At 38.5% G+C, this 18,326-nt stretch overlaps 1 protein-coding gene across 1 annotated transcript in view; it reads left to right on the top strand.

The window, feature by feature from the left end:
• The window catches only part of PLXDC2 (plexin domain containing 2), a 366,040-nt gene that overhangs the window by 176,585 nt on the left and 171,129 nt on the right, over positions 1-18,326 (top strand). Inside the window, exon 3 of the mRNA XM_034760317.1 lies at positions 17,049-17,195. Coding sequence (XP_034616208.1) covers positions 17,049-17,195 — 147 coding nt within the window. The remainder of the gene's footprint in view (positions 1-17,048; positions 17,196-18,326) is intronic.

Here is an 18,326-nt window from a genome sequence, read left to right as displayed (position 1 = left end):
TAGTAATAGGTTTGGAAAATAAGAACCATGAGGCATGTTTGAGAGCTTGTGCCTGTTCAATTTGGAAAGGAAGCATGATTTTGAGTTGTAGGGGGTCACCGTCCTCAGAAATGCAAAGGGATATTATAAAGATGTCTGGACAATTTATTATCATTTATCAACAAGGACAGAAAAATCACTAATGTGACTTGGGAAACGTCAAGGAAATCTTAGTTTAACATTTAGAAAAAGCTTTGTAACTCCATCTACAGCTAAGCAATAGAAAAGCTGGTAAGGGAGACTGTAGAATGATTGGGCTAGTGGTATTGAATGCTAGAGAAGACATCGACCTGTTATGGGTGGATAATTAAATCAATACTTCCATGATACAGAGGATCAGAGTATAAGACTCATTAGAACTACTTTTCAAACCAAATGATTCTGTAGTCTCTCATCTATGTTTTTAAGGCAGCCAAGAGTAGCTCCAGTGGTTCTTGCCTATTACAGGTAAAACATAAAGCAGTTGCAGTTAAAGTTAAACATATATTCTGAATATTTACCTTGTAGCATAGGAAACTGATTTTTAAAAATATTTATTTATATTAAAATTAGAGATGAGACCGGGTCTCAAATCTGAACACCTAACAAACTTCATTTCAGTTCCCAGATCCAGATATAGTTCTGTAACTTTTGGGTCAAGATTTAATCATTAGTGTATCTTGGTATCCAATCTGGAAAATTAATCCTATAGAAACTGATGAATTGTTCACTTAGTGAACTACAATACTAATAGTGCTAATAACAGTGCTTGTTCAGAGCATCCCACATAGCAGTAGAGCAGGGCAAATAACCGACATTGGTTTGTTGGCAGTTCCAAAATCAAGGGGAAATATTGGTTTGGGTGAAACTTAATCTAAAAAGTGTAATTATTTTTGATGGATTTAAAAAATCCATTTCAAATTGAATGTAACATTGTTAGTTTGACCCAAAATGGATTTTTTATTCATTGTCATTATGAATGACTCTGTATTGCCGCTATGAATGATAATGAATTGTCACTAGGACAGAGAAAGTGAGTGAGAATAGCTCTTTATATCCTGGTGGTCAGGGCACTCTTTGTGGATGTGGGAGAACCAAGTTCAAATCCCAGCTTCACGTCAGGCAGCGGGGAGAATTGGACCTGGGTGAGTGCCCTAACCACTGGGCTAATGGTTCTAAGGGAGTCTGCTGCCAAACTTCTAAGTTCCCAAAAAGAATTTTTTTGCCTGAAACTATTTTGCCAAATTCCTGAATAGTTCTGGGGTGAAAAACTGCAATTTTCAGCAAATAATTTTAGTCTGAACATTTTCACTGCAAACTGGGAACTAAGACTATCTTCAGGAGCCATAGGTGCTGGAACTGGGGGTACAGGGGATGCTGCTGAACCCCCTGGCTTGAAATGGTTTTCATTATATACAGGGCTTACAGAGGTTCAATGGCTCTCAGCACCTCCACTATAAAAATTGTTCCAGCACCCCTGTTAGGAGCATCAGATTACAGTTCTGGTGTGGTACATGTTAAGTTATTTTTGTAAACTGGAAATTTTCTTGCTAGAGATTTACAAAGTATGAATGCTGTTGAAAAGAGAAGGGCTAGGCAAAGGGTTTATCCTTGATATAAACAACCTAGAAGAAGAAGCAGTGCTGAGAATGACTGACTAGTAACAATCAAGTTCTTCTAAATAAGCAGTTGTTAGCTATATCTTGTACAAGATTTTCATACAGTAGTTTGCAAAGGGCTTATCCACTGTAATTAGTCTTTTCGCATTTTTGAAATGCTTGTTCTAAATAAGTCCTATTCAGAGGTCCTTGTGTATAACATGCTATATACATGCAAAATAACATTATTTACTATTATGCTTTGATTATAACTAAAGGGAGTTCTGTGCCAGCAGTCTTTCCTGCTTGCTAAAGCACAATTTCATGAGGAAGCTGCACTGCAGCTCTTAGTAGAGCGATCCTATTTTCTTCCCATCCAGTTGTCCACTATGAAAACATCCCAGCATATGCACACAGAATCTCTCACACGCGACCTCCTTTCCTAATGGTGGTTGGACGTGTACCTGACACTTGCCACAATGGCATGGATTCCTTCCTGGGTCTAATTTTAAAAATATTGAAAATGTGCATAAATCAGAGGCCTAATCAGCAATGCAGCACACGTGCCGTTCCCCTGACCCGGTACCACTGAGCATGCTTGTGATCTTCTTCCAGCAAGTCCAGGGGCGGTGATGGAAAGGACCTGTAAGCAGCTGCAATGCTGTTGATTGTGAAGTCACATTGTCTTTTTTGTTGTTGTTTTTTTCTTCATCTTGTTGCTCTTTTTTGTCTGGATAATAATACTCAGTGCTTTTCATCCACAGACCTGGAAGTGTTTTTTACAAAACATTTTTACCCATATTTTATATATTGGGGTAATTGGGGCTGAGATTTTGAGTAACTTGCTCAAGGTCATATGAGTCAGTAATAAAGCTGGGAAAGGAACCCAAGTTTTGTGATTCCTGGTTCTGGTATCCAATGCTGGACCACGCTGCCTTTCTGTGTCATTTTGATAGTAGTACTTTTTTCTCTATGAAGTGAAAATGAAGAGTATACCCAAAGTACTCTTTTGCGGTAGGGAAAGATTTTTAATTGCTGTTATTCTAAAATGTCATTTATTGTATTTGTGGTAATTTCCAATTTCTAAATTTCCAAAACCATTTTTATCATTATCTATGTTTACTCTTTCTGAAATATGACCTGTCTTATATATAATTTGCCTGCCTTTCCTCCCAGTTTTGCCATTTTGTTTTGCAAATGTAGGTTGAGGAAAACATAACTGATGTATAAACTGCTCATCTGTAAATGTCTATATCTAATTCAGAATTGAAGATTCATTCCTTAATTATTCAATGTTCTGTAATTTTGTTTCTCTTTAAGATAAATTTTGCAGAGTTACATCTCTCTCTCTTTCTCCCCCCCCTCCACCTCCTACACACACTCTCTCTCTCTCTCTCTCTCTCTCTCTCTCTAATACAGTGGTTCTCAAACTTTTTTTTTCGCAGACCACTTGAAAATTGCTGAGAGTCTTGGCAGACCACTTAATGATCTTTCCAAATGTTGTTTGTACTGTTAGCTAACTATTGTAAAACACTTTGGATAAAAGTGCTATATTAAAAAAACAATAATTAACATTTTTTTGTTCTACAAATAAAAGCACACAACTCATATTTTAAATCAGTAGTCTTACTTTTCTAATGCGATGGATGTGCCCTCTCTCCCCCGCCGTGGCAGCCCCCAAGCAGGGTCTGGGAAGGAGTGGGGTCTTTCCCTCTCTCCCCCACTGCAGCAGCCACAGAGCTGAGGCTAGAAAGGAGGGTCATCTCTCCTCAGCAGCCCCAGCCCTGAAGCTGGGGAAAGTCACCTCTTTCTCTGGTTGCCGCAGCCCCACACATCCCAAATCCCCCACTCTTCTCACTCCACTGCCCTTTCCCACCTACCCACTATTCCCCCCAAGGCCACCATATCATCTTACATGTGCATCTTGTCCAGGGTCCAGGCACCTAATTAATGGAGCCACGCCTGCACGGCTCCACTAATTTAGGTGCGTGGCCCTTCATTCTCTTGTGTCCGGACACCCAGATGCGCATCTTACAGGGAACTACCCACTGACCACCTGAATGGAGCTCGCGGACCACTGGTGGTCCACGGACCATAGTTTAAGAACCTCTGTCTAATACGTTTTATAAGAAAGGAGGTATGGGAGCAAACTAGTAGAATCATAGAAATGTAGAACTGGAAGGGACCTTGAGATGTCATCAAGTCTAGCCCTCTGTGCTGAGGTAGGACCACGTAAACCTGGACCATCCCTGACTGGTGTTTGTCCAACTTGTTCTTAAAAATCTCCAGTGATGGGGATTCTAAAACCTCTCTTGGAAGCCTATTTCAGAGATTACCAGCCCTTAAAGTTAGAAAGTTTTTCCCAATATCTAACTTAAATCTCCCTCACTTAAGATTAAGTCCATTACATCTTGTTCTACCTTCAGTGGACATGGAGAACAGCTGATCACCATCCTCTTTATAATAGCCCTTTACATATTTGAAGACTGTTACCATGCTCAATTTTTGTAACCTTTCTTTATAGGTTAGGTTTTCTAAACCTTTTAGCATTTTTGTTGCTTTCTTTTGAACTCTTTCTAATTTATCCACAGTTTTCCTAAAGGGTGGTGTCCAAAATTAGACACAGTACTCCAGTTGAGGCCTCATGAGTGCCAATTAGAGTGGGACAGTTACCTCCCATGTGTTCCATAGGACACTCCTTGTAACACACCTCAGAGTGATATTAGCCTTGTTTGCAACTGCATCACATTGTTGACTCATATTCAATTTATGACCCACTATAGTCCCCAAATGCTTTTCAGCAGTACAACCACCTGGTCAGTTATTTCCCCTTTTGTAGTTGTGCATTTGATTTTTCCTTCCTGAAGGTACTACAAGTTATTTGCAACACTTCTAAGTTTGGTGTCATCTTTAAATTTTATGAGCATATTGTCCACCCTGTTTCTTAACTCATTAATGAAAATATTAAATAGTACTTGACCTGGGACTCACCCCTGCAGAACTCCTCTAGACCCGCCCTCCTACTTTGACAGGGAACCATTGCTAATTACTCTGAATACAATCTTTCAACCAGTTGTACACTCACTTTAGAGTAATTTCATCTTGACCACATTTTCTTAGTTTGCTTATGAAAATGTCATGTGGGACTGTTTCAAAAAATCTTACTAAAATCAAGATATATCATGTCTACTGCTTTCTCCCATTTGGCCAGTAATCCTGTCAAAGAAGGAAATTAGTTTGGCTTGATATGTTTTGTTCTTATCACCTGCCATCCAATTGGATGTAATGTGTGTTTATTTTTTCTACAAGCAGTATCTTTAGTTCATTCACAAATACAATTGGTCTGAGTTTGCTGTTCCCATAGCAATGTTTTGATGATCATGTATTTGTTAAAACTCAGACCCCAGTAGTTCAGTGAGAAGATGAAATACCTATTAATGTCCAGCTCCATTTCCTTGATTACTTAAGATTTTCTTCATCCTTTTGTTTCAATGTAAGTCATACAGTACAATTTCTGTAAATACAGTGTCCAAAAAAAAAGGGAGCTATCTCGTTAGGTGCAGTTTAATTGTGCCTTTTATTCTGGCAGGCAATCATTTTTGTATTTGTGAAGTTTGCTTACTGATATTTGAAATTTAAGAGCCTTGGATTTTTCATTCTTTGATTCATCATGTTGCAAATGGTTCTTTAAAATTAAAGTGAATAGACTGAGAGTTGTGGAAACGAAAGTCTTGTATACATATATAATACATAGAGGGTAAGACTGTCCTGAAGGGATGAGCAAAGTTAGAACCACCAAAAGCTAATAATTTTCTGTCTGGATGTCCCACTTAAAATGCTTTGTTTGTGTGACTCTTCCCCCACCCCCCATTTTACTCCCTACTTCCTCCCTACCCCCCACCCCCCAAAAAAGGTTGTCCTTCTGTTGAGACAGTACAGACAATGGTATGAATTCTTCTACGTTATCCAGTGAATGGTGTAGCTCAATTCTGAGCTTGAGGAACTAATTCTAAGAGTGAGAAAGTAATTCAGGCCGACACTTCTCTGATGAGATTGCCAACAAGGTTGCCATTTGTAATTTCTCTGGTAGGAGTGCTGTAGGACTGCCACCTCCCCTCACATAAATTACCAAAGTGTCCTTAGGTAACAAAGACTTTATAGCTTGGATGCAAACATTTCTAAAAATGAAACCAAGGGAGTGTGGATTGAAAATATCAGATTCATATCCCTCTTGGATTCAATTAGATCAGTGTTTGAAAATAGAACCCTTGATGCAGTTACATCCACAATAAAACCTATCTAGGCCTCATCTTGTGATGCCCTTTGTCTTCTAACAGATGTGATGAGGACTAGACAGCCTCCGCTTCCATGAGAGGGTGGTAATGGTGGAAATCACATGAGAACAGCCATTCTTATTAGATCTCTACTGCTTTGCTTTATACAACAGACACTGTGGTAGTTTAGATACATATATAAACATGGAATTATAACTGATAGGTTCTTCAAAAACCAGAGGCCATTGGGTTTATCCACTTCTACTAGGTGAACGTGATACTGTAGAAAGATCATGTGTGTTTCTGTAAAAAATTACCAAAAAATGGACTAAAAATGTTCAGTTTTTGAAGGGTTTCTGCTGATGCCTCATTAAGTTATGCTCAAATGGCTAGTAGTAAAAAATTCAGCACTTGCGGTCTGATCTAACTTTACTGAAGATGGTGAAGAGTTTTTTGTTGATTCCAGTGGGAATTAGATCGGGCCTGCAGTGGTTTTTGCTTGTGTAACCATAGAGTGAAGCTATGGCCTTTTATGAATCCTGTCTCGTTAAACAGAGCACACATGGTTTTTAGAGCAAATATATGAAAGAAGTTTAGATACACAATACTGCTTTTGCTTTTGGAGACACTAATCAGTAACCAACTGCCTCTCAGCCACATTTTTCACAGATTTCTGTACACTTCTCCTACACATGAAATGTAAAGAAACTCTTGTGAGTTTTCATTGATTTTTAGTGTTAATTTATTTTCAAATTTATGACTTCGACTCTAAGTGCTCCACTTTGCTTCCAGCGGCAGAGTAAAATAGAGTGCAGCAGATTCAGGCACTGAGTTGGGGCCACTGGAGTCTCCTTAGGCCTACAGAAAGATCCTGGCAGGGGAGCAGCCTGCCCCTGCTTCCCCTACTGTTAGTGTTTTTGCCATGCCCTAAATAGGGGTTCCGGAGAGTGAAAACACATACTGTTCCTCTTGCTGTATAAAGGCAGTGTGCTCACATCTTTTATTTCTGTAGTGGTGGGGGGAAAACTGCCCCATCCCATGAGGAAAACCAGGCAGAAGCCCTGTAAGTCTGGATATAAAGCGTTCCCTCCTCCTCCCTATGTGAGAATAACTTATATGAGGGATCATTTTGTCCTTTTCTTAGAGAAGAGCTTTTATGAGCAGTTCTATAAATGTTTATCTTGGGGACCACAGTTGGGGAAAAATGCAAAACCATGGACCAGCCAGCAATGATCCCCAGACTTAATTTGCTTATCGAGAGGACTAGTAGAGCCTCTACCATAAGTACCGGACTTGTCGTCGCAACAGTACAGGATGGTTTAACACCTGGATCTTCAGTCTCTTCATCTAACAGCATGGAGAATAGCACACTCGAGTTGTTAGAAAAAGGTTATTCATTTAAAGTGCAAAATGTATTGTTACATTCCAGGAAAAAGTCCACATGAAAGTCTTATATTCATAAGTGGAAAATGTTGTGGATTTCCATGTATGATATAGATCCATAGACAGCACCAATTAGTTATATATGAGAATATTTATTGTATCTTAAAAAAACAGCTCTTTCATTATCTTCTGTGAAGTTATCCTTTCAGGTATATCAGAATAGCATGTTCCTGGAAGTGGTAAACCAATTTTCACTAACGATGTATCAAAATGTTTTTTAAAAGGTCTTAATAAGACACCATATTCCATCTTGCGATTTGAACTTAGTGCTTTAGGAATTGATGAGATCTCCCTTTGAACCTTTTAGGAAGTTGTGCTTTGTTTCATTTGTCTATTTAGATAATTGCTGCAAGGTGTATAAGCAAATTATATGCATTAGTGGCTGATCCACTATTCACTGTCTTTCAAAAAGATAAAATCATTCTTCATATTCACCCAACATTTCTACCGAAGGAGGTCTCAAATTTTCACAGAAGACAGTATACAACTTTACTAGTGCTTTTTTCCCCAGGCTTCATGCTTAGAAAGGAAAGCTAAATTACATGTTGTATATTAGAAGAGCTTTAGCTTTTTATTTAGACAGGACTAAGCCATTTAGACAGGCTCCAAGATCGTTTATTGAAGAGAGACACACAAGTAAAGGGTAAAGCTATTTCTATACAAACACTTTCAAGTTGGGTTAGAATTTGTGTTAATGAAACTTATGAACCAAAGAGTTTATCCGTTCCCCAGGGAAATAGAACACATTCTACTAGATCAAAGGCAGACTCTGGCTTTTTCTAGACACATAACTCTAATAAAAATATGTACAGCAGTAACCAAGTATGGATAAGGGTGATGAGTGATCAGTTACCCAGTCCTGGGGTGCACGTAGGCTGTTTCTGTTATCATCAGGTCCCTACTCATTTGGTTGTGTAGATTCTGCGTTCCCTCGGGGTGAGTAATTAACACTCTTTTTTATCCCTTATACACCTACATAACTCATACATCACACACGAGCCATCCTTGTTCTTGCATGTATTACCTAACTGATCACTCATCACCCTTATCCTGGCTTAGCCTATCCTGCTCTATTTTACTTATACTTCATATTTGATTAAGGTGGTGATATATTGCCCTCAATTTTTTCTTAAAAAAACATTAAAATTGAGTAAGCTTAATAATTGGGTGTGTAGTGTTTGTTTTGCCCAATAAGCTCACCTAATTCTCTGTCACACATTGGAAATCTTAATCTGTGAAAGGAGACTAATTTTTTTCTGGAATAGGAAAATGATTTTGTGGTATTTAGATTGCATTCTGGTGCATTTGTACATACACCATATGGTCTGTGTGTTCAGTTATTTAATTTGACAAATACAGGACAAGTATGATCTGCAATGGCACTGAACACTCATTCACTGCAATGGGAATTACAGGTGTGCAACACTTCTGAATAAATCAGACCCAGTAAGACTACTAGAATTATATAGGTCATCACTGGTCAAAACAGTGTGAAATTAACTTTAATGTGTTTTTGGTTTTTTGTTTACACACAGTAGGAAGAGTGCAACTCCAATAAAGATGAATTGTTAATGATATGCATAATTAACAGTGGTGACAAATAAGTTGTTCCTGAGGCAGGGAAGAAATGTGATGGAAGTTTCTGTCCAGCATCCGCTTTATATATCGCACCAGTTGAAAAATGGTTAATGCAATAATCCCACCAACCAAACTGAAAAAGTCTGGGGAAATCATTTCAGTAAAAGCTGTATGCAATAATCTGGATAGCTGGGGAAGCTACTTCCTACAGCATATTTATGGACAAGGCTACTGCTCTAGATGAGGTGGACAACAAAAAGTACCTCAGAAAATAGTGTTCAAATATCAACTCACTAGAAATCTTCCATTTTTTGCTCCTACAAGAAATTAGATGAAACAAGAGTTGGCATCTTTCTCTGCATGTTGTTTATTTTCTGTCAAGCTTTTACTGCATTTGAAATGTTTTTAAGGTTTGCTCTGATTCCTTAACAGCTACATTGCTTTTATATTGCCATCACTGATTTTTACAAGGTTTGCAGACTTACATGCTCATGTCTCAGAGCTAAGGAAATAAATAATAATAAATTTTAAAAAATACAGTGTCTGAACCCAACACTAGCATCAATTCTAGTATAGTGCTTTTTGATGTTCCTATATATCTAGACTCTATTAATAGAATGTATTACAAAAAAGATATACTATTGACAAAGAACCGTAAATCAGAGAATAAAAATGATAAGCCATAGATGCTTGTTGATACAAATAAAACATTACTTGTTAGCTGGGCACTATATTAAGGCCAGCAATCTTCATGTTGATTTCTTTACTGGAAGTATGTGTACCAAATTATGTGATCTAGGAACTTGGAATAGAACCAGGATTCTCTAATTTACCAAAAATAAAAAATAAAAGGGGCGGTGGAGTTCTACCAGAACTAATGTTAGACTAACTACACGATTCTTTTTCAGCTGCTCAAGTCCAGCCACACTGTAAGATTTACAAATAGTAGAAATGGGAATTACAATAAAAGAGCATTTAACAGTGTAGTCACAGAATGTTGTCTGTGAGAAAGAAGTTTAGAATGAATTTAAACCCTTTGTTGAAAGGGCAGATGCTGGTTTCCTTACATCATCCCTGTTGAAACAATTTTATTTTTTCTTTCGAAATACATGAAGTTCATGTATCCAAATTACGGCAGTGCATAAGACTTTTTTTTTTCTACACAAAACGTAATAGCTACTTATACATCAGTTTTCTATACACATTGACTTGGTTGTTGAGCTGAAGGCTATAATTCATGTTTGATTGAAAGATGTTAAGATTCTCCTTTAAGCATGGATCAAGGTACCATTTAAAATACTCTTATAAAGCAGTTATTTGGCCTTAATATTACAGCCTTATGGGGGGGGGGTATGTAGTCATTTGGTTGCTAGAGACAGTAAATGGAATAGTTTTTATCAGTTATTAGAAATTGGCAATAAATAAAATCCTTGTGGAGCTTTAACTGCAAATTAGCTTTGCAGTTAAAGCTGTGCATATTTATCTTTGCTTAAGATAAATAATGCAATAGTTATTTTGTAATCCCTTATCCCAGTTTATCTCTGGAATTGATGTCTTCCTTGGGTCTCTATGATGCCATTAACCTAAATTTTAGCTTCTGTGGAAAAATTGTCATCTGAATGATTAATTAGACTTGGAAGCTTTAAATTTACTGTCCCTTTTTTGAAACATCTACCATAACAGTAATAACTCTTGACTCTAACCACTCGAAAAGAAAAGTACTTTCTGATAGTATAGTTTTACTTATGTTTACTTTTATTACATTTTATTACAAACCTGGAGCTTTTGAGGATATTAGGAATTGCTTATTAAATGCCATCACTGAAGATAATGCACTTTGGCATATAGGGCACATCAGAAGATAACCATAAAGTACCTCCATCTGCATCAGCTGTGAGTGAAGTGCATCAGTAACGACTGCTAATAAGTTGTCATTTCCAGATAAAGCAAAACTTATGGTCAGTATATTTCCCTTTAGCCTTTTTATTTATTTAAATTGAATTTAGTAATTTTGTATTAAACTACCATGGGTTCAGCTCCTGTTGGTACAGTTACAAGCTTAACAGAGTGAAAATTACCTCTGGTGCTTTTCTCAAATTTGAAGGCTCTAGGAACACAGGAAGTCCAAAGATAGTGACCATAGAAACAGTCACAAGTACAAAGTCTTAACTGTACTACAAGTTTTATTAAAGCAATAAGTAATGTTACAATTACCTGTGCATATATAAATCCTACAAAAAAGCATGCAGCGACTAAGACTGTAGTCATACTTACATCCTCAAAGATATTGCAGAGTCCGATGGATCTCTCAATAGATGATCATCAACAGAGGGATTGTTCCTGCTAGGGTTTCTCATGGGGTCATCCTTTGGGGTCTTCCCACTTTTACCCAACCAGGGAACCTCTCTTATCTTGTTGTTATGACCACGCCTAACACCATATGCATATGCATGAAGGTTTCAACTCTTTTCCTTATCTGTACTTCCATCCCCCATGATTATCGGGGTGTCCCATTTTTCATAGGTTGTTCTTAGTTCCTCTTATTGTCATTAGCATCTATGCACAACATGTGTCCTTGGCAACCTGTAGTCAGGACAGAACATTCAAAGATGTTACAATCAGGTGTCTTGTGGTCTTGGACAATATATTGTGGTCTATTGCAATCTACTGTTCCATAACATCACCTATTGGCACATTTTTTACAGTAATCTTGTGACCTTCCTTGCACAGGGTTATTCCTTGGTCGCTCACTCATGTCAAGCATTCTTAAGCCTATGGCCTAGTCTGGCTAAGTTAAAATCTTACAAGTCTGAGCCTGTAGGCTTTGCATTCCAGCAATGCTTTACTTATATACCTAATACACACTCATCACTCCTAAATACTTGTCATCCTTATACTTCTATAGCCCTACAATTTAAATCTATTTAACATACATTGATTATATATGAAATAGCATATGAATTGACCACAACACCACATAACACAATGACAAATAGATGATAAAATGAACTAATTGGCTATATCCTGTAGAATATAAGCTATAATTAAGTCCTTGAAAATGTAAAAATCATGTATCTACTGCAGTACCAATTTGTGATAAATCTGTGCACTTTGGATGAGTAGTTGTGTGTGAAAGAGCATCAATTGTGATTCCCCACACCCCACTCCAGAGTGTGAGGGAACCTTCAAAATGATCTTGCAGTCCTTTCTCAGGTAAAGCTCCCATTCCTTTCAATGACAATTCCAGATGTGACCAAATGTAGAATTAGAGCTCTGGACAGCTGGAATGGCCTCCATGTTCATAGAAAATCACAGAACTGGAAGGGACCTTGAGAGTCATCTAGTCCAGTCCCCTGCACTCAAGGCAGGACTACGTATTATCTAGACCATCCCTGTCAGGTGTTTGTCCAGCCTGCTCTTAAAAATCCCCACTGATGGAGATTCCACCACCTCCCTCGGCAATTTATTCCAGTGCTTAACCACTCTGACAGTTAGGAAGATTTTCCTAATGTCCAATCTAAACCACCCTTGCGCCAATTTAAGACCATTGCTTCTTATCCTATCCTCAGTTGTTAAGAACAATTTTTCTCCCTCCTCCTTGAAACAACCTTTTATGTACTTGAAAACTGTCCCCTCTCAGTCTTCTCTTCTCCAGACTAAGCAAACCCAATTTTTTCAATCTTCCCTCATAGGTCATGTTTTCTAGACCTTTAATCATTTTTATGCTCTTCTCTGGACTTTCTCCAATTTGTCCACATCTTTCCTGAAATGTGGTGCCCAGAACTGGACACAATACTCCAGTTGAGGCCTAATCAGCGCAGAGTAGAGTGGAAGAATTACTTCTCATGTCTTGCTTACGATACTCCTGCTAATACATCCCAGAATGATGTTTGCTTTTTTTGAAACAGCGTTACACTGTTGACTCATATTTAGCTAGTGATATACTATGACCCCCAGATCCCTTACCACAGTACTCCTTCCTAGGCAGTCATTTCCCAGTTTGTATGGGTGCAACTGATTTGTTCCTTCCTAAGTGGAGTATTTTGAATTTGTCCTTATTGAATTTCATCCTATTTACTTCAGACCATTTCTCCAGTTTGTCCAGATCATTTTGAATTTTAATCCTATCTTCCAAAGCACTTGCTTTTGATCAGTCGTACTCTAGGCTGTCCTTTGTCTAGAGAAAGTTTGAAATGAATGGTAATGGTTTTAATTTACTCTAAGTCTAGCATATTTCAATAGCAAGACTCAATTACTTTGCTTGGTGAAGAAAACTGGAAACAGAAGTCTGTAATCCTGCCACACTATTTCTTGCTGCCATTGAGGCAAGAAGTGTGTGATCCTGTCACAACTAGAAGTAGAGGGTAAACCTCCTTCATTTAAATTATTTCTGACAGTTACAACAATTTGTGACAAAGGAAAACAATTAAAGAGAAAAAAAAGAAACAGGAACATTAGATAAGTTCAGTCTCTGGCTGTCACTCAAGCACCTTTGTTTTCCATCCCTCTCATCCACCTCCTTTTAGGCATCCTACAAGGTAGCAGCTGTCATAATATTAGCAGGACTATCTAATCCACTTAGATCCCCAAGTCCACTGGTTTCCATTCTTCTGCAGATGCCATGCAATTATCAGCAATTGTAAAGTTCTTTAGTTTCAGCTGTAAGCATGGATATCCAGCTGCAATGGATGTTGCAGATCCACAAGTAGAAGTGCAGATTGTAAAATCTTTGGATCGCAACTCAAGTTCCTTTGTAAAGGGGAAAAAACGTGAAGCTAGAAGGGAAAATGCTAGAAGCCAGCTCCATAAAGTCATTGATAGTCCCACCATCTCCAGTCCCTTGGGCACATAATTTGGGTGTTCCCTTGAACATTTCTCTAGACCTGTACATCCAAATCTTTCCATTTCCAAATCTTTCAGTTTAGTTTTCCACGATGTTTCTAAGCCCTAGTCTTTTCTTGCTGTACATGCTGCCAAAACTCTCATCCAGGCCCTTATCTCCTGTCTTGAATATTCCAGTCTCCTCCTCTATAGCTTTCCTGACACCCACCTCCTTTGCATGAGGTTCAATTAAAACATGACTGCTAAGATTGTCTTCCTGGCCCATTGTCATGTCATTCTCCCACTTTTTGAACCCCTTGCTTCTCCACTCCACTGAATGCAAGCTTCTTATCCTTGCCTGTAAGGCCCTTCTAAACCTAAGCTCCATTTGGCCAACAGCACCAGAATTATCTCTGGATAATTTATTTTTAAATCCAATTAGCTTGAAGTCTACTAGTTGTCGTTGCATGGCTAGTGGTGTAGTGGCTGGAGCATTGGCGTGGCATGCAGGAGAGCTAGCTTCTATTCCTGGCTTTGTAACAGACCTGCTGTATGATTTGGGCAAGAGAGTTCCCCTCTCTGTACCTCTGTTTCCCCCACCTGCAAAAATGTGGGGGTGTGGGAGGGGAATAATACTGACCTCCTCTGTAAAGTACTATATAAGAGCTAATTATTATTATGGATCTATTTTTATCATTGCTTCTATCCCATTGTTCCTATCCCTATTACCTCCATCCTACCTTTCCCTTCCAATTGATTGTTACACCCACTTGTTGTATGTTATCTTAAAGTAGATGGAAAACTCTTCAGGCCGGGGACTATATTTTAATCCATGCTACGGCACTCAGCACAATGGGATCTTGATCCTGACTGGGGCTTTTGAACACTATTATACTACAAAGTGTGTGTGTGTGTGTGTGTGTGTACGTGTGTGTGTGCGCACACACAAAAATAATCATGTCAAATTTCAACATCTTTTGTGTGCCGAAGAAAGGTAACAATTTTGTGCCATTGGGCATAAGCTGATTGCCACAGAGTAGAGTGTTACATTTTTCTGCATGTTATACTAACAATACTTAACCCTTCTGTTGAGGCTTCCATCCAAAGATCTCAAAGCTGCTTAGAAACATTAATGACTTTACTCACCTGAGTACTGTGGAGCTAGTTGTTTCATTATGCTCACTGGCCAAGATTTTCAAAATTGACTAGTGAATTTGAGTGCCTCAGATTTTAGATGCTCAGCTTGAGATGCTTTGAAAGGGGCTTGAGCTTCAGAGTAGTGGATGCTCAACTTGGCCATTCAAAATAACTTATCACTTTTGAGTGCCTTGCCCATCATGTGCACCATATACAGCATTGCAGAAGTGGACAAAGGCACTGAACTTCTTCTGAAATATCACAAAATTGTCACTGTTTTAAGTAGAACTTGGTGCACTTAATGGTATGATCCATTATAGCAAATCCAGTCCTCACGTATTTTACCTTTGACTTTGCTTCTGGGCAGGGCCGCCCAGAGGATTCAGGGGACCTGAGGTCTTCGGCGGTGGGGGGCCCCTGCTGCTGAATTGCTGCTGAAGACCCGGAGCGGAAGAAGTTCTGGGGGCCCAGGCCCCACGAGTGTTTTCCAGGGCCCCCGGAGCAAGTGAAGGACCCCGCTCCAGGGACCCCGAAAAACTCTCGTGGGGGCCCCTGCGGGTCCTGGGGCAAATTATCCCCCCTGCCCCCCCCCCCCCCCCCCCTCTGGGCGGCCCTGCTTCTGGGAATGTTTAAGCATGAGCATTAAGTACTGTCAGTTTAGAAACCGCGGAACTAGGAATTTTAGTTCAAAACATATGTATGGTAATTTATTACCCTGAACAGTTAGGATTTTATAGGGGTTGAGCCTAGAACTGGGTGAATTTTTTCAGATGAGACTTTTTTTGCCCTAAAATGCAGATTCAGGTCAACTGAAACATATTTCTGAATTGGTGTCGATTTTGGCAAATTGTTTTGGACTAAACGGAAAAAAAATGGAAATGATTCCTTTCATCAAAAGGAAACATTTCACATTTTCAGTCTAGATTCACGAAGGAAGTTTGCCCCCATTCACAAAGAAGCAGTTATAAGGTATTCTGGGAAGTTACCTCTCAATCTCTTCTTGAAGCTGTTCTACTTTGAATAAAACAGTTGAATAGTCACTGGCCAGAAAAAGAGAGTGAGAATGATTCCATTGCCTGCTGATTAGGGCATTCACCTGGGCTGGGGAAGACATGGGTTCTTGCTACAGAGCAGGGATTCAGACATGAATCTCCTACAGCGCAGCTGAGTGCCCTAACCACTAGGCTAAAGTTTATGAGGGACGCCTCCTCCTCTTTGGGTTTTTTAAATTTGGCTTGCGTTGGGTTTTTTTTGTTGAATGTAGCTTCTTATTTCCTTCACTTTTATTAAAATACCTAAAATGAAAAGTTTCATTTTCTAGTCGAACAAAATATTTAATTTGACCCCCAAAAATTGTTTCCAACTTTTCAGATTTGTAAAACACACAGACACTCACACACAAACTTTGATTCTGGTCAACTGGAAGAAGTTTTTCAAAACTTCCAGCAAACCAAAAAATCAGTTATTCATACAGCTCTAGTTGATACCTCTAATAAACATTCACTAGAGAGATGGACATTCTGGCTTTGGTACAGCAGAATCCATTAAGTAGTTAGATCTCTTTATTGAGTGGAACACATACAATAAAAAAATAATCTCATGCTAATTTAAGATGAAATAGTAGAGTAGTCTGACACATACCAAAGAACAATTTTTATTATCAATAATGTGCATTCTAATAAAAAGCAGGTCAATAAAAGGAAAACACCATTACAAATTCCATCATTGTAAAGCCATTAGCTGAAAGTAGTACTGCTTGTTGCTGTTATTAAAGCGGAGAAGTTGTCACAGGGGATTTACTGGCCATCACTCACTTGGAAGTCAGCATTCATTTTCCCACAGATTTCAGTAAGGCCTTTACAGCAGCTATATATCTGAGTTTTTGGGGATGACTAAAATTTCATTTGTAAGATAAGATTATAACATGCAAGGCAAATACTTGCCTCCTATTTTATTCATTTTATATATATATATATATATATATATAATACACTATACTAGATTTAAAGTTTGTATCTTTTCCTTATTAGTTTACTTGCCATAGAAACAGTTTGGTCTTATTTGTTGCTTTAAGAAACAATAAAACTTAGTATTTCAAAGACAAAATTTAGAAATGTCTGGGAGACATTTTCCATTTTAATCTGTACTTGGTTTTGTTTGTGTGTTTTCCCCCCCACAGGAGGATACAGATCATAATTATTATACTTCCAGGACATACGGCCCATTTGATTCTATCAGCCGGGATTTGTGGGTGAACATAGACCAAATGGAAAAAGACAAAGTGAAGATCCACGGGATTCTGTCCAATACCCATCGGCAAGCAGCAGTAAGGGATTTGCTATACATTGATACTCTCCTTCTTTGACTGGCATTGGTATTTTTCTCTTATGACTGACACATCAATAATTATCTAGAAGAACGTCTACTAAAGGCGATTCACCTCTGCATTTATAGCTCAGAGCTCTGGATATCTGTACAATGCTGTGATAAAAAGAATCCATGTTGCTTTAGTTCATCTGCTGCAAGTGTCCCTCAGGGGATATTTTCCTCAAGGAACTTTTTCCAGATGAACTGAAAATTCACCTTAGTTGTGTTCAAGGTTAGATCAAAAACTGTGATGCACAAACCAATCCTGCTGCTGTTGAAGTCGGTGGGAATTTTGCCCCTGGCTTCACTGACCTCAGGATTGGGCTCAAGATTAAATTGCTTAACTCCTGTATTTAACCCCAACAGGGAGTAAACTTGCATTTACACTTTAAATGTGTATGAAGTGCCAGCCACATTTTCCTTTTGAGAAATCTTAAATTCTTGCCAAAATACTATTATTTAAACTTTTTTTTGTCAAATGATGATAGCTAAAGTGGCAGATGTAATTCCATTTCCAGATTAGAACTCTACCTTGACTAATTCTGATCACACTGTCCTGTACCATGAATACTAAAATAAGCAGCTAGCATACAATTATAATTGGATGCTGCATGATTTCCAAGTTGTATTCCCATGTCTGACCAACAACTGGAAACTTCCTGAACAGAAGAGCCAATATTGGCATTAATTAAATAAGAAAAATTAAGATTCTGTGTTGTGACTCAGAGTTCTTGCTTCATCTGCCGCCCAGTTAGTTGCAACAATGAGATGAGGTTCTGACAGTTGAAAAAACTTCAAGTAGTGGCTTTGCTTGAGAGCTCAATGGTTCTTAAACATGCAAGAAGAGTCTTCTGAGGCTGAGAGAACAAAAACAAAGCTAGAATTCTTTTCTCCACTGGGTTCTGTCATATTATTTCCCATAACCAATAAACCCACCAGCAAGGTGACAAGCTCAGAGGGAAGCAGGAGATGGAGGAATCACTGTGGGATTTAGTTCAGAGTTCAAAAACCAAGGAAGGTAATAAATCCAGTAGATTTAGGCTGACAGCCGACAGCATTCAGGCAATCTTTTGCCTAGCCAAAAGGTGAA

This window comes from Trachemys scripta, chromosome 2 (assembly GCF_013100865.1).
Source record: "Trachemys scripta elegans isolate TJP31775 chromosome 2, CAS_Tse_1.0, whole genome shotgun sequence".
NCBI lineage: Eukaryota > Metazoa > Chordata > Testudines > Emydidae > Trachemys > Trachemys scripta.
This window is presented reverse-complemented; position numbering and strand designations above follow the sequence as displayed.